This window comes from Sardina pilchardus, chromosome 3, assembly GCF_963854185.1.
Source record: "Sardina pilchardus chromosome 3, fSarPil1.1, whole genome shotgun sequence".
In the NCBI taxonomy this organism is placed as follows: Eukaryota; Metazoa; Chordata; class Actinopteri; order Clupeiformes; family Clupeidae; genus Sardina; species Sardina pilchardus.
In genome coordinates, this window is record NC_084996.1 from 29,124,130 (window position 1) to 29,140,852 (window position 16,723).

At 44.4% G+C, this 16,723-nt stretch overlaps 1 protein-coding gene across 2 annotated transcripts; it reads right to left on the reverse strand.

Annotated features, from left to right (window-relative positions):
- Positions 1-2,323: 2,323 nt before the first annotated feature.
- On the reverse strand, positions 2,324-11,001 carry slc16a6b (solute carrier family 16 member 6b). Of its 2 annotated transcripts, none has more exons than XM_062532724.1 (6): positions 10,699-11,001; positions 9,411-9,659; positions 8,029-8,172; positions 6,515-6,643; positions 4,900-5,781; positions 2,324-4,505 (listed from the first exon to the last, which is right to left on the reverse strand). In XM_062532724.1, exons 2-6 carry the CDS (start codon positions 9,646-9,648, stop codon positions 4,255-4,257), a joined length of 1,644 nt encoding a protein of 547 aa, XP_062388708.1. In that variant the 5' UTR covers positions 9,649-9,659; positions 10,699-11,001; the 3' UTR covers positions 2,324-4,254. The 2 variants fall into 2 exon arrangements, with proteins under 2 accessions (XP_062388708.1, XP_062388709.1); XM_062532725.1 differs by lacking the exon at positions 10,699-11,001 and adding an exon at positions 9,880-9,982.
- Between the last annotated feature and the right edge of the window lie 5,722 nt (positions 11,002-16,723).

Here is a 16,723-nt window from a genome sequence, read left to right on the forward strand (position 1 = left end):
CTGCAAGAGAGAATAAAAGTGGCTAAGGGGAAGGAGGCAAGTCCCTTATTTACCGACACAGTGGGTAACTCTCATTTGGTCTTTTATACATCCTTCCTCGGTCCTCGTCCTCACTGATCTAGATAAAGAATGATTGGGCGGCAACAATGGGATAATCCAGTGTTAGTGATAGATCAGTGGGATCGAGGAGAGAGTTTGAGAGCCACCCAATAATGGGAGTACAGGTGCACAGATTCTGCTTGTACTGACAGCAAGAGGCCTGAAGGGGGCACAGGGGGTCATAACAGAGATCAGAGGGTCCATGATGGCCTGATGCATTATTAGCCCAATGGTGTGGACCTACTGCGATGAGTATCTTCTGCTTCAGCTGACTGCACTTCCAGTTGCTGACTATTGACAAGTGACGACGAGACGAAGAAAAGGCTGTTGAACATTTGCAAGTGAGTGTCCTGACCCTTGAGCCAAGCTGGAAAGGCAACTCCTCTCCTTTTGTGCTGTGAATGAACCTAATCTGCATGTAGCTAGCTCATCTCTGATTTGCCATTTCCTCCAGTGTGGGCCAGGGGTCTTTTGAAACCCTCCTGTGGATATAGCAGTTCTCAGTGGGAGAAGTGTGCTTACATTAAGTCTTCCCGTACTGGGAGGCACCAGGGAACATTGTTTACCTACAAATATTTCCACTGTTGGTGTACTCCAGTGGTTGCGTTTTCAGTGTGTCTTGTTTCTCTCTGATCATGTTGAGATCAGCATTGCAATGGTAAGCAAAACTGTAACCTATATGAAGCAAAACCGTAACATTGTACAAACATAAAATGATGTTAAATGAAATTACCAAATTTATTCTCACATTATTGTCCACAGAACACTGACATTTTTGTCAGATATTCAGTGAGAGGGTGTTTTTCTGACACTGTAGGGCCTAATAGGCTTCACTTTAGGGCCTAATAGGCTTCTGTTATGGGCTATTTTGTGGGGTAACTCCCGGGAACACTTTGTCTCCCTAACTCTGTCTGAATTTGAGCAAGCCTCCTGAAAGGAAATCTGTCTTTATCCTATTTACATTCCTCTGCTTGAGTGGTTGTTTTACATAGGGGCAGAGTTGTGCTTTGCAGTGTTGTTGAGTGCCAAGCCAAGCGCATAAGGGATAAGGACTGATTAGCAATGCTAATGCTTGCTGGGGATAGGAGGGGAGACTTGTCGACCAGCATGCAGAGTTATGAAAGCTGCTTAGTTAGCACAGACAGGGCTGTTGGGAAATGGCCATGCACATTCTAAATGTAAAACTAAACAGAATATTTATATTATGTTAAAGATTTGTTTTTTTTGTTTGTTTGTTTGTTTGTTTGTTTGTTTGTTTGTTTTACCTAGGCTTGGAGGTTTTGTCTCATTGCAATTGGCTGATATTTATGTTGCAGTATCCTCAAGCCACCACGTGATGACACTGTAGGCCTATTCTCCAAGATCTCATTTACTGAAGGTAGGCTACAAGTGAGGAAATTAAGGAGGAAATCGATAGTAGGAATTATAGTTTTATAAATTATATATAAATATGTCTATTATAGTTTTTTTATATAGGCTATATATATATAACATAAATAAAGGCTGCCTTTCTCTTTGTTTTGTCTTAAAAGGTATTTGTATCATTTCAATAATTTCATATGGGAAAGACAAACTTTCAGTGGAACTAAGGGTATTTCAGGCATTTATAAGATCCAACTGGAAGTTATATTAAACTGATTTGGCCTAGCCTACACTAATTACATTACAGTCGCGGATTACAATCCAACCGTTTTACAATCTGTCTGTTTCATATACAGTCTATGGTCTGTTTAGGCAGGCTCTTGGCCTCGTGCGCGGCTGAGGCAGACAGCAGCTGGAATGTCTGTCTGTCTGGCACGTTTGCTGAGAGGATCCCCGCAGTCACGTTGAGGGAAACACATGTCCAGCTGGCCAGTGCCGAGCACAGTGGCGCTCGTGCTCGTGCAGTGATGTCCTGTCATCCCAAGGCCTCAGTCAGAACTGAGGCCAATAATGTACTGTAGCCTACGATACGCCAATGTGGACGAGTGGTCTTGCCGACATGACGACATGACAAGGGCAGCTGAAGGAGTGACGTGTAGGATCGATGGGGTTTTGATTGCATAGTGTATTTCCCTGTATTATGTTGTGACAAAGTAGCATCCTTCAAGATAGGCTACTTAAAAAGGTAGGCTATTGCAATATGCAAGTTACTTTGTATTAATGTTCTGCTTTGTGAAACGTTTCAAATATGACAACAAAGGTAAGTAATCCAGTTGATAGGGTATAAAAAAAACACACACAGTTGTAAACAAGGTTTGTAATCAATTGTAGCCATTTGTGTCAAGCATTTCCAGGCATTGATATTACATTGAATTTCATTTGACAAAAGTTGTCTTTCATCAGTACAATATATAGAATGCCCTCATACATGAAGTAGCCTATGTAAAAACCTATACATTTTATATCAAGTAATTTGATATTTTTACATAAACTACACTGATGACAATTCAGACAGTGTGCTAGATAAGGGATCAAGTCTTCAGGTGATATCTCATTGTTCAGAAGGCTCAGTTGAGGACAACGAGTGCATTGCATACACTGAGTACACACACAGCCTTATATACTCTATTACATACATTTACACAAGATGAAATTCAGTGCTATGGCACATCATCAGTAGAAAGGATGGTGTTTAAATATTGCCATTCCCCCCCTTCAACACCAAGCCAATCATGCACAGTTCACAAGGCAGACAGAGCTAGGAAGCTTAAATGAAAAGGCACAAGAGTCAACCCCAAACCTTTAAAGCCTCATCTGTACCCCTGGACATATGACTGACTGCTACTATCTTTGGCGGTGAGTTTAAATATCATCAACTGTTTTTATAAATAAGATTATGGGTGAATGTATTTATAAATAAGATAAAGGAAAATGTACAATGCAATATGAAAATTCCTCCCTTAAAAAAGTAAAACCCCTCATCTAACGTGAATGATGTGAGAGAAAGCATGGTTGTACAACTCAGGAATTCAGCTGAAGTCTGTATAAGCATTGGATGGACATATAGGCACCGTGACGATGGGATGGAAATCTTCTCTGGTAAACACCAAAGCACCAGAAGTCACACAGAATAGTGAAAACATAGATGGTGATTCTGGAATTCTGACCCTCTTGACCTGCATCATGGCGCCACATCAGGGCCAGCATCACCATCCAGGTCAGTGCCGCCATCTGGGTCACGGAAGACCTGCGGGTGCTCTGTGGGACTCCGTCGCCCCGGCTACTGACATAAAATCAGGTGCATTGTGGGTCGTTGTCATAGAAACGAGCGGGGGGGGGGGGGGGGGGGGGGGTCACTAGAACCATTTACAGAGCTTCACAGCAGTGTGACATCAAAAGCCAGTGTCCAACCACATTCAATTAATGATAAAGCCAGTAAGAAGGGACCAAATGACGGTATCCTTCCCTGTTCTCGTTTAACTTCACAAATGGAGTGATAGACCTGATTCAAGCCAGGTGTTTTCCTGGCTTGAATCTGCAAAACTATATGAAATGGGTATGAAATAATGTTGCATAAAGCCGAGTAAGAACAGAAAGCTGCTTATCTACACATCCGCGAATCGCTCCATCTTATTCTGCCCGTGAAAAATATCTGTTTTACCTCTTGAGTAGTCAGCTTCAGACATCTTGAGAGATCTAAGAAAATAACTACAGTAGGATCCCTGATCCAATCTCGCCCTGACCGTGGCAATTCCTGAGAAGTAGAATACAGTACTCTCACTCATTGTTTCTAAACCATAGATTGATAAATACTCTATTCATTTCAGGAACGTCTTGTCTATCTGTCTGGTCTTCTCACATCTCTCGAACCATTTGTCTGACCGATTTCATACTTGTGTATGTGTGTTTCTCTGACGTTGTTTGGATAAGAAATGTGAAAGGTGTCGTTAAAACGAGCATTTGGAGTGATCAGTTGGACCATGCGGTCTTCACTGAGTAGTGTGCCTGTGCCTTATGACTCATGCACATTAAAAGCAGCGACAGGATGTCTAAAATAGAAAAAATTGAGACACTGTGGTCTCTTAGACATGTCTATTTTCATACAGATGGTCTGCATTACAAACACAAACCATCTCCACCTCATCATCCTCCTGCCTCATCTTGATATCTGTTCCGTCCTTGTCTTTGTTGGACTTGTTCCCAATGGCAGTTGACAGTCTTGTGAGGTTGAACTCACGCCACACTTTGGTCATTGCTTTTGGCGGGGCTGCCCTCAACCGCCAGATCCACGTCCAGGAAGTCGACGGGGTTGTCCGTCGAGCTCCGTGAGGGGCTGCTCTCCGCGCTCTGGCCCTTCCGCCGGCCTCGGCACAAGCCCAGCTTGAGCGGGCGCACCAGGCCCAGGAACAGTGCCCCCAGGCCCATGCCCACTGCACACGAGTAGAAGGCTGAGCCGTAGTTCCCCGTCTTATCCACCAGGACACCTACAACAAACAAACACACACACACACACACACACACACAACAGATATCATTAGAGGGGTTAACAGAATGTAGCTCTGTTCATGCAGAGTGCTTCAAAACGACTCTTCCACTGAGAGCTGCTCAGGGATCACAACAAGAACTATCTTCCCATGCTGTCATATAATCTCCAGGAACTCTTTAATGAAGAGGAGTCCCTTTGGAGTTATTAGAGGTTCCTCCAGGAACCCCCCAACCCCTAAATCAAACTGTTAAAGCACCCCCAATAAAAAAAACAAGCAATGTTCCATGAATATTCCAACAGTGCCTTGCCCTTGCTCCCCTAAGTTAATTATTTTACACCCTAACTATGTTAAGGCAAAGCCTTGTTGAAGAAAATGCCCGTTTCCCCCTCACCTCCAAGGGGTGGTCCAGCCAGCCCAGAGAAGCTCTGGATGCAGACGTAGACGCCGACGGCGGAGGGCATGCGCTGGATGCCCAGCACGTCGTCCTCGGCCAGCATGGGGATGTGCGTGGAGCAGACGGTGCCCAGCAGGTAGCCGTAGAGCGCGCAGCACGCCGCCAGGCCCCAGAAGTCCGGCACCAGCGTGAAGGCCACCAGGACGCCGGCCAGCAGCGCGGTGCACAGCAGCAGCACGTTGAGCTTGCGCAGGGGCAGCCGCGTGAGCAGCCAGCCCACGGAGAGGCGCCCCGCGATCTCGGCCGCCGCCATGGTGGAGAGCAGGGCGGGCGCGGCGTCGCGGGACATGCCGCGCGACACGCCCAGCTCCATCACGTAGAGCTGCGGCGCGAAGAAGCCCAGCGTGGCGAACAGGCCGAACAGCGAGTAGCACACGAAGCCGCCGTCGCGCAGCACCGAGAAGTCCAGCAGCTTGGGGGCGCCGCCGCCTTTCGGCTCCGACGGTTCTGCCGCGGCCTTTCCGTGTCCTTCGCCCTGCTCTGCCTTCTTCAGACAGGCCCGCTGCTCTTCTTCCTCCGCCTTGGCGAGGCTCTTCTTGTCAGGGGAGGCCCCCTCTTGGCTGCCGTTGTTCAGGTTGGCGCGTGAGCCAGATAGCGACTGCACCCCCGAGTCCACAGAGTTGATGGTGAGCTCGTTCTCCAGCTCGTACTTTCCCTGCGGTTCCTTTAGAGGGGAGCTGGACGAGTCGCCGTCAGTTTGTTTTGGCTTGATGATGATTGGTCGAAGCACAGCTCCACAGCCAATCACACTCATCTGAAGGACTCCAATGACTACCATGCAGTAGCGCCAACCAATCACATCCTTAATGGCAGTGAAGGCTTAGGGAAGAAAGTAGAAAAGTACAGAGGCCATAAAGAAGGATTGTTAGAAGTTCATTAATAACAGATTAGATACATGTTAAGTTCAGTAAAATGTTCAGTAAGACTTCATTCTCTAATGTCTTGATAAAAAAAAACGCATCACACTGTTTGGCTGGACTAGGCAAGAGTCTCAGTCTAAAGGGTTGTTCACAATCAAACAATCCACTACACCAATGGTTCTCAAACTGTGGTACAGGTACCACTGGTGGTACATGGACACTATAGTGGTACTGACTCAAAACAATATTTACAATGCAAAAAATGCTCAATTGGCCTACACTATTGTATTTTAATGTTGGTTATAATGGTGGTACTTGAAGAGCCATTTGTTTGCAGAGGTGGTACTCAAGAGTTTGAGAACCACTGCACTAAAACCAATGCTCAACTAAAACAGTTCACTTGCTAGCCTGATGCTATTGGTGGTGGTTAGAGAGGTTCCCCCTTCACTGTACAGCACTTTAGGTGCCTTGATAAGCTCTACTTAAATTGTATGTAGGAGCGGACTTCACTCAGTCTCTTATGTCTCTTTTTAGCGTGCTTGGCCAAACGTACAGAGAAGAAAAAAGGCAGCACTTTGCATATAAACATGTTCATTGCACAATAATAAACATGTTTGTATGCAAAGTGCAGCCTTTTTAAGCTCTACATAAATGCAATGGGCTGTTGTTGTTGTTGTTGTTGTTGTAGTCACCTGGAGCCAGGGCGAAGATGGCGACACACTCCCCAGAGGAGGCGATGGAGGTGACGATGGAGCGGCGGCGGTCGAAGTACTGCGAGAGGATGGTGATGGTGGGCAGGAAGGTCAGGCAGTAGCCCAGGCCTGTGAATAAAACAGGAAGAGAGCGACATGACAGCCACGGGCCTTCCTCTAGCTGCGGGGGGGAAGGGGAGGCTCGGGAGACTCTAAGGCCTTGGGCCCCGAGGCACCGGAGCAGGCACTGGCATGATCCGTCGCGTCACTGTTGCCGAGGAAACATGGTGGACAAAGCTGAAAGAAAACTGTGTTAAGGAGACAAAGAGGGAGAGAAAAAAAGACAAAAGGAAAGGTAAAAAACAGAAGGTGTAATGCTAGGGAGTGTCCGTGCAACACGTAGAAAGAAATAGAGAGAAATAGAGAGAGAAAAGTAAGAAGAGTGGGGAAGGCTAGCAGTAGCAGTGCATCAGTGGTACTTGCGAAAGAGTGCTTGGCCGCGCGTCTGAAAGGCAAGGGGTTTATACTCATAGGCATGATCTTGCAAATGATTCTTGAACTGAATAATAATAGTCAAAACATGAATGATGAATTTGTACTGTATCTGTTATAGCTTAAAGACACTTGACCCCATTGCCATACGAGTTCTCATTGGCATGTTTTGATTGTTTTAGGACATCAGAATTCCGCAGGATCCAATCATTCTGTCAATATATTGTCAAAGGCACTGCTGGGATTCCCCGTCAGAATGTCTTTGAGATAAACTTAAAAAATAAATTAAAAATCATTCCTCAAACAAAAGCTAATTAATTGGAAATCATGAAAGTAAGTAAGAATTTGAGTCGGAAAATGCCTCAGGCAGGTTTGACAAACTTCATAGAGATCCAGCAAACAACCTATTAACAATACCCTGATCTGAGGAGGGACAATTTTGTACATGTGAGCTCATTCAGGAACAGTCACAAAGCAATGTGCTGTTAAATGCTAGCTACAGTTAGCTACTCTCATGGGGCAGGAATAGACTGACAGTGATAGATAGCTCTCAACTTGAGAAGATACCAATAAAAATGGCAGAGATAATTGTACAGTCTCTAAAGCCTTCCAAGCAGCCTGAATAGGACCGTTAAAAACCCAACCTAGAATTCTATAGACGCCACAGGAAGTCACAGTGGCTCCCACCCACTGCACTCCCACCCACTACTTGGTGCATGCTTGGTGCAGAATGCCAACTATGGTTTACACCCAATGCAACAATAATGGACTGGCAGTGATATATTACTGCAAATGTCCCTTTATTAAAGGATTATCTTATTTTATCTAATCTAATCTTATCTCATCTGATTTTCTCTTACCCTAACTCAGTCATCATAATCATCACACACTTTCTCCCTCCCAGTGACTGGAATAGGTAACTTTATCTCTGCTAAACATCTTTTATGCAGCAGTATAACCAAGGGCACTCAGTGCAAGAGCTGTGAGGTGCCCAGTGCATTGGTGTGGCAAGGGGAGGGTACCTGAGACAACGCCCACAGTGATGTACATCTCGTTGATGGAGGTGGCGAAACCGCTGCTGATGGTGCCCAAGCTGATGAGGAATCCGCCGACCATGACAACGGGCCGATACCCAAAGCGGTTACTCATCACGGTGGAGAGGGGAGCTGTGGAAACACACACACACACACAGGCGCACACACACACACACACACACACACACACACACACACACAGAGAAAGAGAGTGATGACAGGATCAGAGGATGAAATGGACGAGGCAGTGCATCGGATACAGCAGATTGCTCTCATTGTGTGGGGAGAGGGTGACGCAGCACTTTCTCTGTCCGTGTCGAGGGCCCCTGTGTTTGCATGAGCCACAATGCACAAGGAGGGAGCACTGAGGTCAGCATGCCCCTCACAGCTGAGGCTGATGACACATGGTCACCGTCTGACGGCTTAGGAGGGCTTGTGTGGATCATGGGAGGAAACTACCAAAGATAAACCAAACCAGGAAAACAATTAAGATCCGCACAGTCTTAACATGACAAGAAGCCCTGCCAAGCTCTAAAATACACCAGTAGTGGTGTCAAATATAGGACCCTTTTAGCCCAAGAAAGAAATCTCCATATCACCATAACGCTTTTGCTCAAAGTCAGAAAGGACATTGCTTTGACTTCCACTCAACTGGTTTGAAGTTGACTCTCCCAGTGCGGCATCTACGCTGTCTCGAGCCAGAAGTATCCGCAGTGGCTAGTGTGATATGGCCTGAGAGAGGCCATTGCCTCTCACGGTAGTCAGCAGTTTCAACTAAGCAGAGTGGAGCCATTCATTATGGCTCAGTCCACAAGCTCATGCGGATAATGGACTTGCTTTGAAAAGATGCTTCTACAGTTTTTCAAAACCTCACAGACACCAGCAGCACAACCACAAAACTGTCTGTGTCCTTACATACTAAATGCCACAGGAGGTTATGACTAGTAGGTATCTCACATGCATGGGTTCGTTTTTTTTTCTTATATTTTTTTCCAATAAATGCTTCTGAAAGGGGAAAGCACAGGTACGCTAACTGCATGAAAGTTACTGTCCTCTTAGCAGTATGACTAAGACATTATTCACATTGCACTGAGGTATCTTGAAGGAACACACCAACATGCATCATCACCAACATGAGAATGCAAACACAGTGGCTCGCATCGAGCCGGTTACAGCACCAGCCAGTCGACATACTACTTAAGAAGAACTAAGGGCAGTGGTGCAATTTGATTGGGTGCTTTGCACAAGCATCAAAAACATTTTGCCAGCATCTCCGACAGTACTTTTAAAGTAAAAAATACTTGCTTTAAAATGGACTCTATATGTCCACAGGCTACAGCTACATTAGGTAGGGGCACGTTCGAGCTCACCTGTGAAGGCCATGATGAAGACACAGATGGAGAGCACCCACGAGACCCGGCTGTTGGTCTCTTCGAACTCGGCCATGAGGTCCTGCAGGAAGATGCCGAAGCTCTTGATGACGCCGTAGGTGAAAACCTCCACGAAGAAGAACGCCACGGCCACCACCCAGCCCCAGCCTCCGTCGGGCACTTCTGAGTACACGTTGGGCCCCATGCACCCCTTCATCGAGGACAACAGTCCCATCATAGTTGCCTGTGCTGCTTGCCAAGGTCAGAAGAGACAGAGAAAAATGCATAATTAAACAGGAGGCTACTGCTACTTTAGACAAGAACACAGAGACAGCAATGGTCACGTTTTAGTCTGACGTAAAAGGGACTCTCTGCCTGGTTTTTCCTCTGGTTAGCTTACAACAATCTCACGACTCTAGACCTCAACATGAAAAAAAGGAACCGTAGGATTGTTTGCCTGAGAACTTACATCCTATCGACGTCCTGTCCCAGCAGCACACCTGTCACCTACTGCAGCCCAGCCTCTTATCAGTGGACCGGCCGGTCAATCTCAGATAGCAGAAACCTCACCCCCCAGTCTGTTCTCACCTGATGAATCACCTCATGCCCAGTTATTTATGGGGAGGGGTGGGGGATCTCGGATAACACACCCCACACAAGCCACCCCCCCTCGCCTGTCCCACCTCTCCTTGTCTGCCTGCCTCACTGCAGTCCCAGGTGTTCTGTCTATGCCAACCTAAAGTGATGATGTAATAGTTTGAAGGGCCTGGTTAAACTTCTACTAGCTTAACTGGAGGAAATCATTTTTTCACACTTTTGCTACTGAGGAGCAATACCCGATTGGCACACATTCTACGTGTTGACTTCAGGGGTCACCACGTATGTTTGTGCAGGATGACAATAAGGCCACCGCTGGGTTTTCAATTGTACTATAAAGTAACAGCTCCATGTTTAACTAACTAAACTGGATAAGAAGTTACAAGTTCTGGTCGAGTGACAGAAGACTTCTACGTGCCATTAGACGCATGAATGCGGAAAAGGAGAGCCTTAAAGAGATTAGTTCAAAGGATCAGGTTCCGTTAAAAACAGCCTGGCTTCAGTGTCTTAACTGCGAGTGGCAGAAGATGATTTATTCTTACAATGTCACACAGTCATACAATGAAGCAAGGTAACAATAATCATAACGTCAACAGTTGAGGTCTCAAATGACTGCTGTAATGCGTCTATGAGATCTACGCAGGCTTATCTCCAAAGGAAGTAACGTTAGTGTGCACTATTGAACACTTACCAGTGTCGTTCGAGGTTTTCGTGAATCAAGCCCGCCCTGTTTTCAGTAAACTATCACTAGCTTATACGTCTTGATGGGATTTGTTAGATAGTCTGCTGTGTGCTAGCTTGCTACCATAATCAGTTATTTTGAAACCGTCTAGGAACAGTGCTGATAGGGTAGTCTGACTTTCCCCTTTCGTCTTGCGGAAATAGAAACATCTATCCTTGTAAGCAATTTAAAATTACACATGATAGTACATTTCGCTTTGCAATCAAAATAAAGAAGGTATCTTCAGGACCACCAACCCATGTAGCAGCTTCACCTCGGTTGATACATAATATACCGGCTCAAGCCGGTATTTATACGCGCGCGCGCAACTGCTGCTTTAGTATTGTGCACGAGAGCGCGCAAGGCTGTCCTACATAGATGTGTTCATCTCTAACCTACCTAGAACGACTTTAAATATTATTTCAGAAAGTCTTTAGCTTGTGGAAAATGTATTAGGCATATAAGCATTTGCCACTCTGCTAACATGTCAATGGGTACGATTGTGAACATGGAATTGTTAATAGAAAATATAGTAGGAGGGAGGGAAGTACTCTACAGATGAAATTGCAATCATATGATTATCTGTATCATAACCATCCGTTGGGTTGACAGGATGCAACGTGAACGCGCCTTGATGGAAAGTTGTGATGAAGTCATGGCAAATGCGAGGGCGCATGAAGCCAACAAAACTGGGTCGAACAGGTTCATTCCAGTTTGCCACTGTCTGGCTGTTATCATTTTAGTTGTCTCAGCTGACGACGATTTCCCGGTTCTACTTGACCTCTGATGTGTGGCACTGTAAAAAATATCTCTCCGCCTGAGCAGTGCTGGGTTAGTTCACATGCCGCAATAATGTTTACTCTCCATAATGTCTCCAGTGCACGCCCCAATTCATCTTTATGTATTGCTTATTGCCAGGCTATGATATGTATGCCATTGTCTTATCAAGCCAAAACAGACAGCAGGAAGTTAGAGGCTAAAGAGATTAGATAGTCTAATGGGAGAGAGAAAGGGAGATAATAGGGTTCTTAGAGTGCTTAGAGTTCTTTCTTATACTTCATTGTTCTATTCATGGGTTTACTTAGTAGGTCCCTTCCCACAGGTGTATAGTGCACCTTGATTATGAATGCAGACTGAATGGTGCTTGATTAATAAACCTGTGGAAAAGGACCTGATGAAACCCAGAGCGGTTTTCTATGGCTCTGAAGAAATCCATGAATAGATCATCTGATGCACTGGTGGCCTGCTGCATTCATCCATGGGGGCACAATTCCCGAACCAAGCTATTCATGGGTTTCATCAGGTCCCTTTCCACAGGTGTATAGAATCAAGCACCTAGATTATGAATGCAAAGTGCATGGTGTTTGATTGATACACCTGTGGAAAGGGACCTGATCAAACTCATGAATATCAGCAGTGGAGTGCCATAACTCTAATGCCCAGCTGTGGCCTAAGGGGGCCCTGCAGAAAGCCATGAAGAATGAATGATACTCATGCACTATTGATTTACTCACACAATGTTCAAAGAAATAGGCCTATACAAATGTACAAAGAACACTGTAGTGTAGGGGGTATTATATAGGATGGGTGAACCCTGCCTGACCTGCCAGCGTATTTGGATTTCACCTTGCAACTCAGGCTGGAAACCTGCACATCTATCAAAGATCGTATAGTTACTAAGATGAATCATAAAAGGGTTTTTCAATGGAATGAAATGGCACGACCTCCGCCTCCTAAAGGGGCGTGATCAGTGACGAGATAATTGGTTTAGAACAGTGTAGAAGCAGCAGAAGCAGGTGCCGTTGATAACAGGTTTATTTCTCCCATAGAAATACATTGACACCGGACCTCCCGTTTGCCTCCTAAATGGGAGTGGCAGTTGCGTCACAATGAAACCAGAATTTACCCTCAATTGTCTCGCTTTCTAAACCGTCTCTGACATCTATCTCCCCTGCTTCCTGTCCATAACCTTTGGGTCTAATCACAAACTAGCTTATCCAAAAGACGCAGACGGATCGTTGGTCTGATTGGTTGAAGGACTATCCAAGCATACAGTCATTTGACCTATGCCCATTGATCACGCCTCTTGTGCAGTAGAAACAAAGCGCAGACTCCAGACTAATGTTCAATCTTAAAAGATAGAGCTTAGTATGGTGATAGCCAGACTAGGTATTATATACAACTTACAGAACATCAGAGAAGTATATACTACCATAGAACTACTATAGAAATTGAGAATTACATTAATTTTTCGCAAGGGTAGTTCATTATCCACCAAGCCAAGGCCCTCATTACATAGAGGCCCTCACAGAGCCATAGAAAGAGAGAGTTGCGACACTCTTTGATGTCTCAGGTGTTTGAAGTTCCGAAACTCCTATAACCTGGAAACTCCCATGGAATAGCCCTGCCATTTTTTTTCCACTGTCTCTTATGGGAGTGTCACCACTCTAGTTTTACCTACAGCTCTGTTGGGATAATATGATGGCAGCCATTATGCACCAGGATGATTGTCCCACCTGAGTGACCACAGACAGTAGCCTCACTGCATCCGAATTTGAATTTAATTTGAAAACCTGCAGCGGTACTCAACAGTGAGTGACAGTATTCATGGGTTTTATCAGGTCCCTTTCCACAGGTGTATACAATCAAGCATCTTGATTATCAGTGCAGACTGCATGGTGTTTGATTAATGCACCTGTGGAAAGGGACCTGATGAAACCCATGAATATGGCAACAACATTGTATGTCTTCTTTCTCTGATTATGTTCCATTAATTTAGACACACATAGGTGACACTCTGAACTCTGATATCTGTCCTATCCAATGGCAGTAGCCTAATTCGATAGAAGGCTGAACCACAGTCTTTGAGCATCTGCATATAACTCCTTTGAATTTATATTCAATTCAAAACATCATTATTCCCCCTCCTCACTCAATCTCAGTCATGTATGGAAGTGTATTCAGTTTTCAGCTCTTAAGGGCATGTGTGGCTTAACAGTTTATGACAGGGAGCCAGCCCAGCTAAATGATCTGATGTGGTACCATTAAGCTTTGGAACGTCCTGACTATAACTTACCCCTTTTCTGGATCATTCGCTGTAAAAGTAAATTCTGGAAGGTTCACTGTGATGTGGCCCTGGAAGTCTGAATGATGGTATCAGGTAGTTAAAGGCATGCATGACTGCTGGTCTAATGAGACCAGATGTATCTTTACCTAGAGACATTTTAGCCTGAGCTGTTAATATGTTACTCCTATTTCACACACATCACTGAACACTCACGCTGTGCTGTGCAGTGCAGTCCGGTCAAGTTCATGGATTTTCGGAAGTTCATAGAGAAAACTCCACAATTTATTCACAGGTGTTTTTTTAATTATTATTATTTATTTATTTTGAAGATAATTTAGGAACTCGTTGATGTTATAGAGCTGTAATATATGATACCTCATGGACATAGCAGGGAAATGGGTGTAGTTAAAACAGAGAACAAGCTGTTGAGTAACAGATTGAATGAACACAGAGTCATAGCTTTTGTCAAACAGTTTGCCATTTGTATTTTGTACTGCGGCCTGTCATGGAATGCAGTGTTATATGGAGTGTGTTATGTAAAACCAGGGCAAAGGATGATCGTAAAACTGGAGTTACGTGTTACAGTAATGTACCAGTGCTGTGTGGACACTGCAGTTTTATTGTCATCCTTCTCTCAGCTTTGAGTCCATTTCAGGCCATTAGGCTGCATTAAACCATGTCAGACAGGGGAGTAAGAACATGTCTGAATCTTTTCCCTCAGTGTTTTATATGTTATTTTTTAACCAGAGCAAACAGGCTCACAAATTAGGCAAGATTGATGGTGGTCATTTTTTAAACACCATCCCCTTTCTCTGGAAAGATCGAATGCTGAGCTGGAAGCCAGAGAGGTCCTGCATTACAGTAAACCATGTCAGACAGGGGAATAAAAACATGTCAGAATCTCTTCCCTCAGTGTTTTATATGTTATTTTTTTAACCAGAGCAAACAGGCTCACAAATTAGGCAAGATGGATGGTGGTCATTTTTTAAACTCCGGTCCCTGTCTCTCGAAAGATCGAATGCTGAGCTGGAAGCCATACCAAAAGCAAATACTGGCCTCGCTGTGACCACCCGCTGCAACCCAATGCCAAGTTCTGCCTTCAGTACCCTGGACAGCTCATAGAGACCGTCTCGTCAAACCGGCCCGTCAGGGGAAACATAAACAGGTGCTGTCAGATAGATCTTCTATCTCATCTGGCATTGAGAAAACATGTATTTATAAACAGCATTGAGGTAGGAAGGCCCCTTGGGACTTTCAGAGCTATTTTGACAAGAGAATCGTTCACCCTTCCAGTATTTAAGTTCATTGTTCAAATTTATTTTACTGTATATAACACTTTCACAGTGGTCATTCAATTGATCAGTAGTTCAGTGAGGCACATTTCCATTAGTATTGATCACAGGAACAATATGCATCACACATGCAACTTACGATGCTGTAAAACCATCAGAGGACAGCAGGTTCACCGGCTGTTCTGTGGAGACAAGCCAGATCATCATAAAATGTTGCTAGTCAAGTGTATCTTATTGGCACCTTATGTGTGCAATAAGACCAAATGGCATGGCTCCAGTTTGACGCAGAACACAGCAAGTGCACATCTATGCAAGCACAACATGATGAAGACATGTTTTCAATAATACAGCACTTTGAGCATGACTACTTCTGTGACATCATTTACGCTGTTTGTTTATAAACCTACAGCAACACTCAGTTATTTCAGCCTCTTCTATTTAGTCAAAATGTAATGACAAACAGAGACATACTGTAACTCCATGTTTGCCCTGAAGATGTGAATCAAGAGCCAGAGGCATAGCACCTCTGCAAAAACCTGCGGGAGATTTACAATAGAATCTTATGATTGGTTGCATAAACATCACTAAGTCGCATTATGGAGTGGTTTCAATGTTGTCTTTCAAGGGAAAAATCTGCTCATTTCACTCTGTTCAAAATCAGTATCCGTATTTGCGTTGTAGTGAAAACAATATGAATTAAACACATCTTTTCTCCAGGTGTATATGGCAATCACAGTCAATATGTATTGGACATTGCCCATAATGTTGTTGCTGTTGCTAATCTAGTTACTCTGGAGAACAACGTGTTCCCTTCTCCATTCAAAACAACACTCTCTAATCTGTATCTTGAAAATCAAGTTACACAACAGCATGGGTCACCATGGGCCCTGAGCTTTTCAGCAACTCTGGATGATATTGTAGCAGGTTGTTTGATAAAATGTTAAGGCATTTTGCACTGATAACCCCCCAAAAACAGCCCATCAAGAATTTCTCAGAAGCATTCTTTGGATTTGGACATTTGTAATATTTTAACCACTGTGCTTAGCTGTAATATATTGTTTTGATAGCAATCCTTGAGCAATAGGTCAGCTTATGGACTTATGGCGTGAACTGCCTTTATGACACCTGCATGATAACTTGGGCACTATGAATGCAGTAAGATATTATAATCACAAAGATGAACACAGTAATTTCAAGGCAATTGATAGGATAGGAAGGGATCAACCAACCAATGACTGAATGACTCAATCAACCAATCAACCAATCAACCAATTAACCAATCAACCAACAAATCAATCAATCAATCAATCAATCAATCAATCAAGCAAGCACGCAAGCAATCTAGCAACTAATCAATCAATAACACCTTATTTCTTAGGGCCCCAAATTTTTATCAACACCTCTAAATACGAGTAACTGTCGCCTCATTGCTCCACATGAGAAGGAATCAGTAACTATGACAAGCAGAGGAACAGAAAGGATACAGTTGAAATGTTTGCGAATTGTAGTAAAACGGTCAATTCCCAACACCCCTTGGAACAGTGGACAGCCAGTGGTCTCAAGAATAAACAAGAAACTGTCAAATCTGGTCATCATGGACAAGAAGCATGAGGCATGTGGCGCTTGTACATAGTGT

Bases quoted from the DNA above. Each gene is read 5' to 3' on its own strand.
- slc16a6b (XM_062532724.1), bottom strand. From the start codon at position 9,648: ATGATGGGACTGTTGTCCTCGATGAAGGGGTGCATGGGGCCCAACGTG. The intron at 6,644-8,028 runs GTACCCTCCCCT...TTTTATTCACAG, and splicing joins CACTGTGGGCGTTGTCTCAG to GCCTGGGCTACTGCCTGACC. The intron at 5,782-6,514 runs GTGACTACAACA...TTCTTCCCTAAG, and splicing joins CATCTTCGCCCTGGCTCCAG to CCTTCACTGCCATTAAGGAT.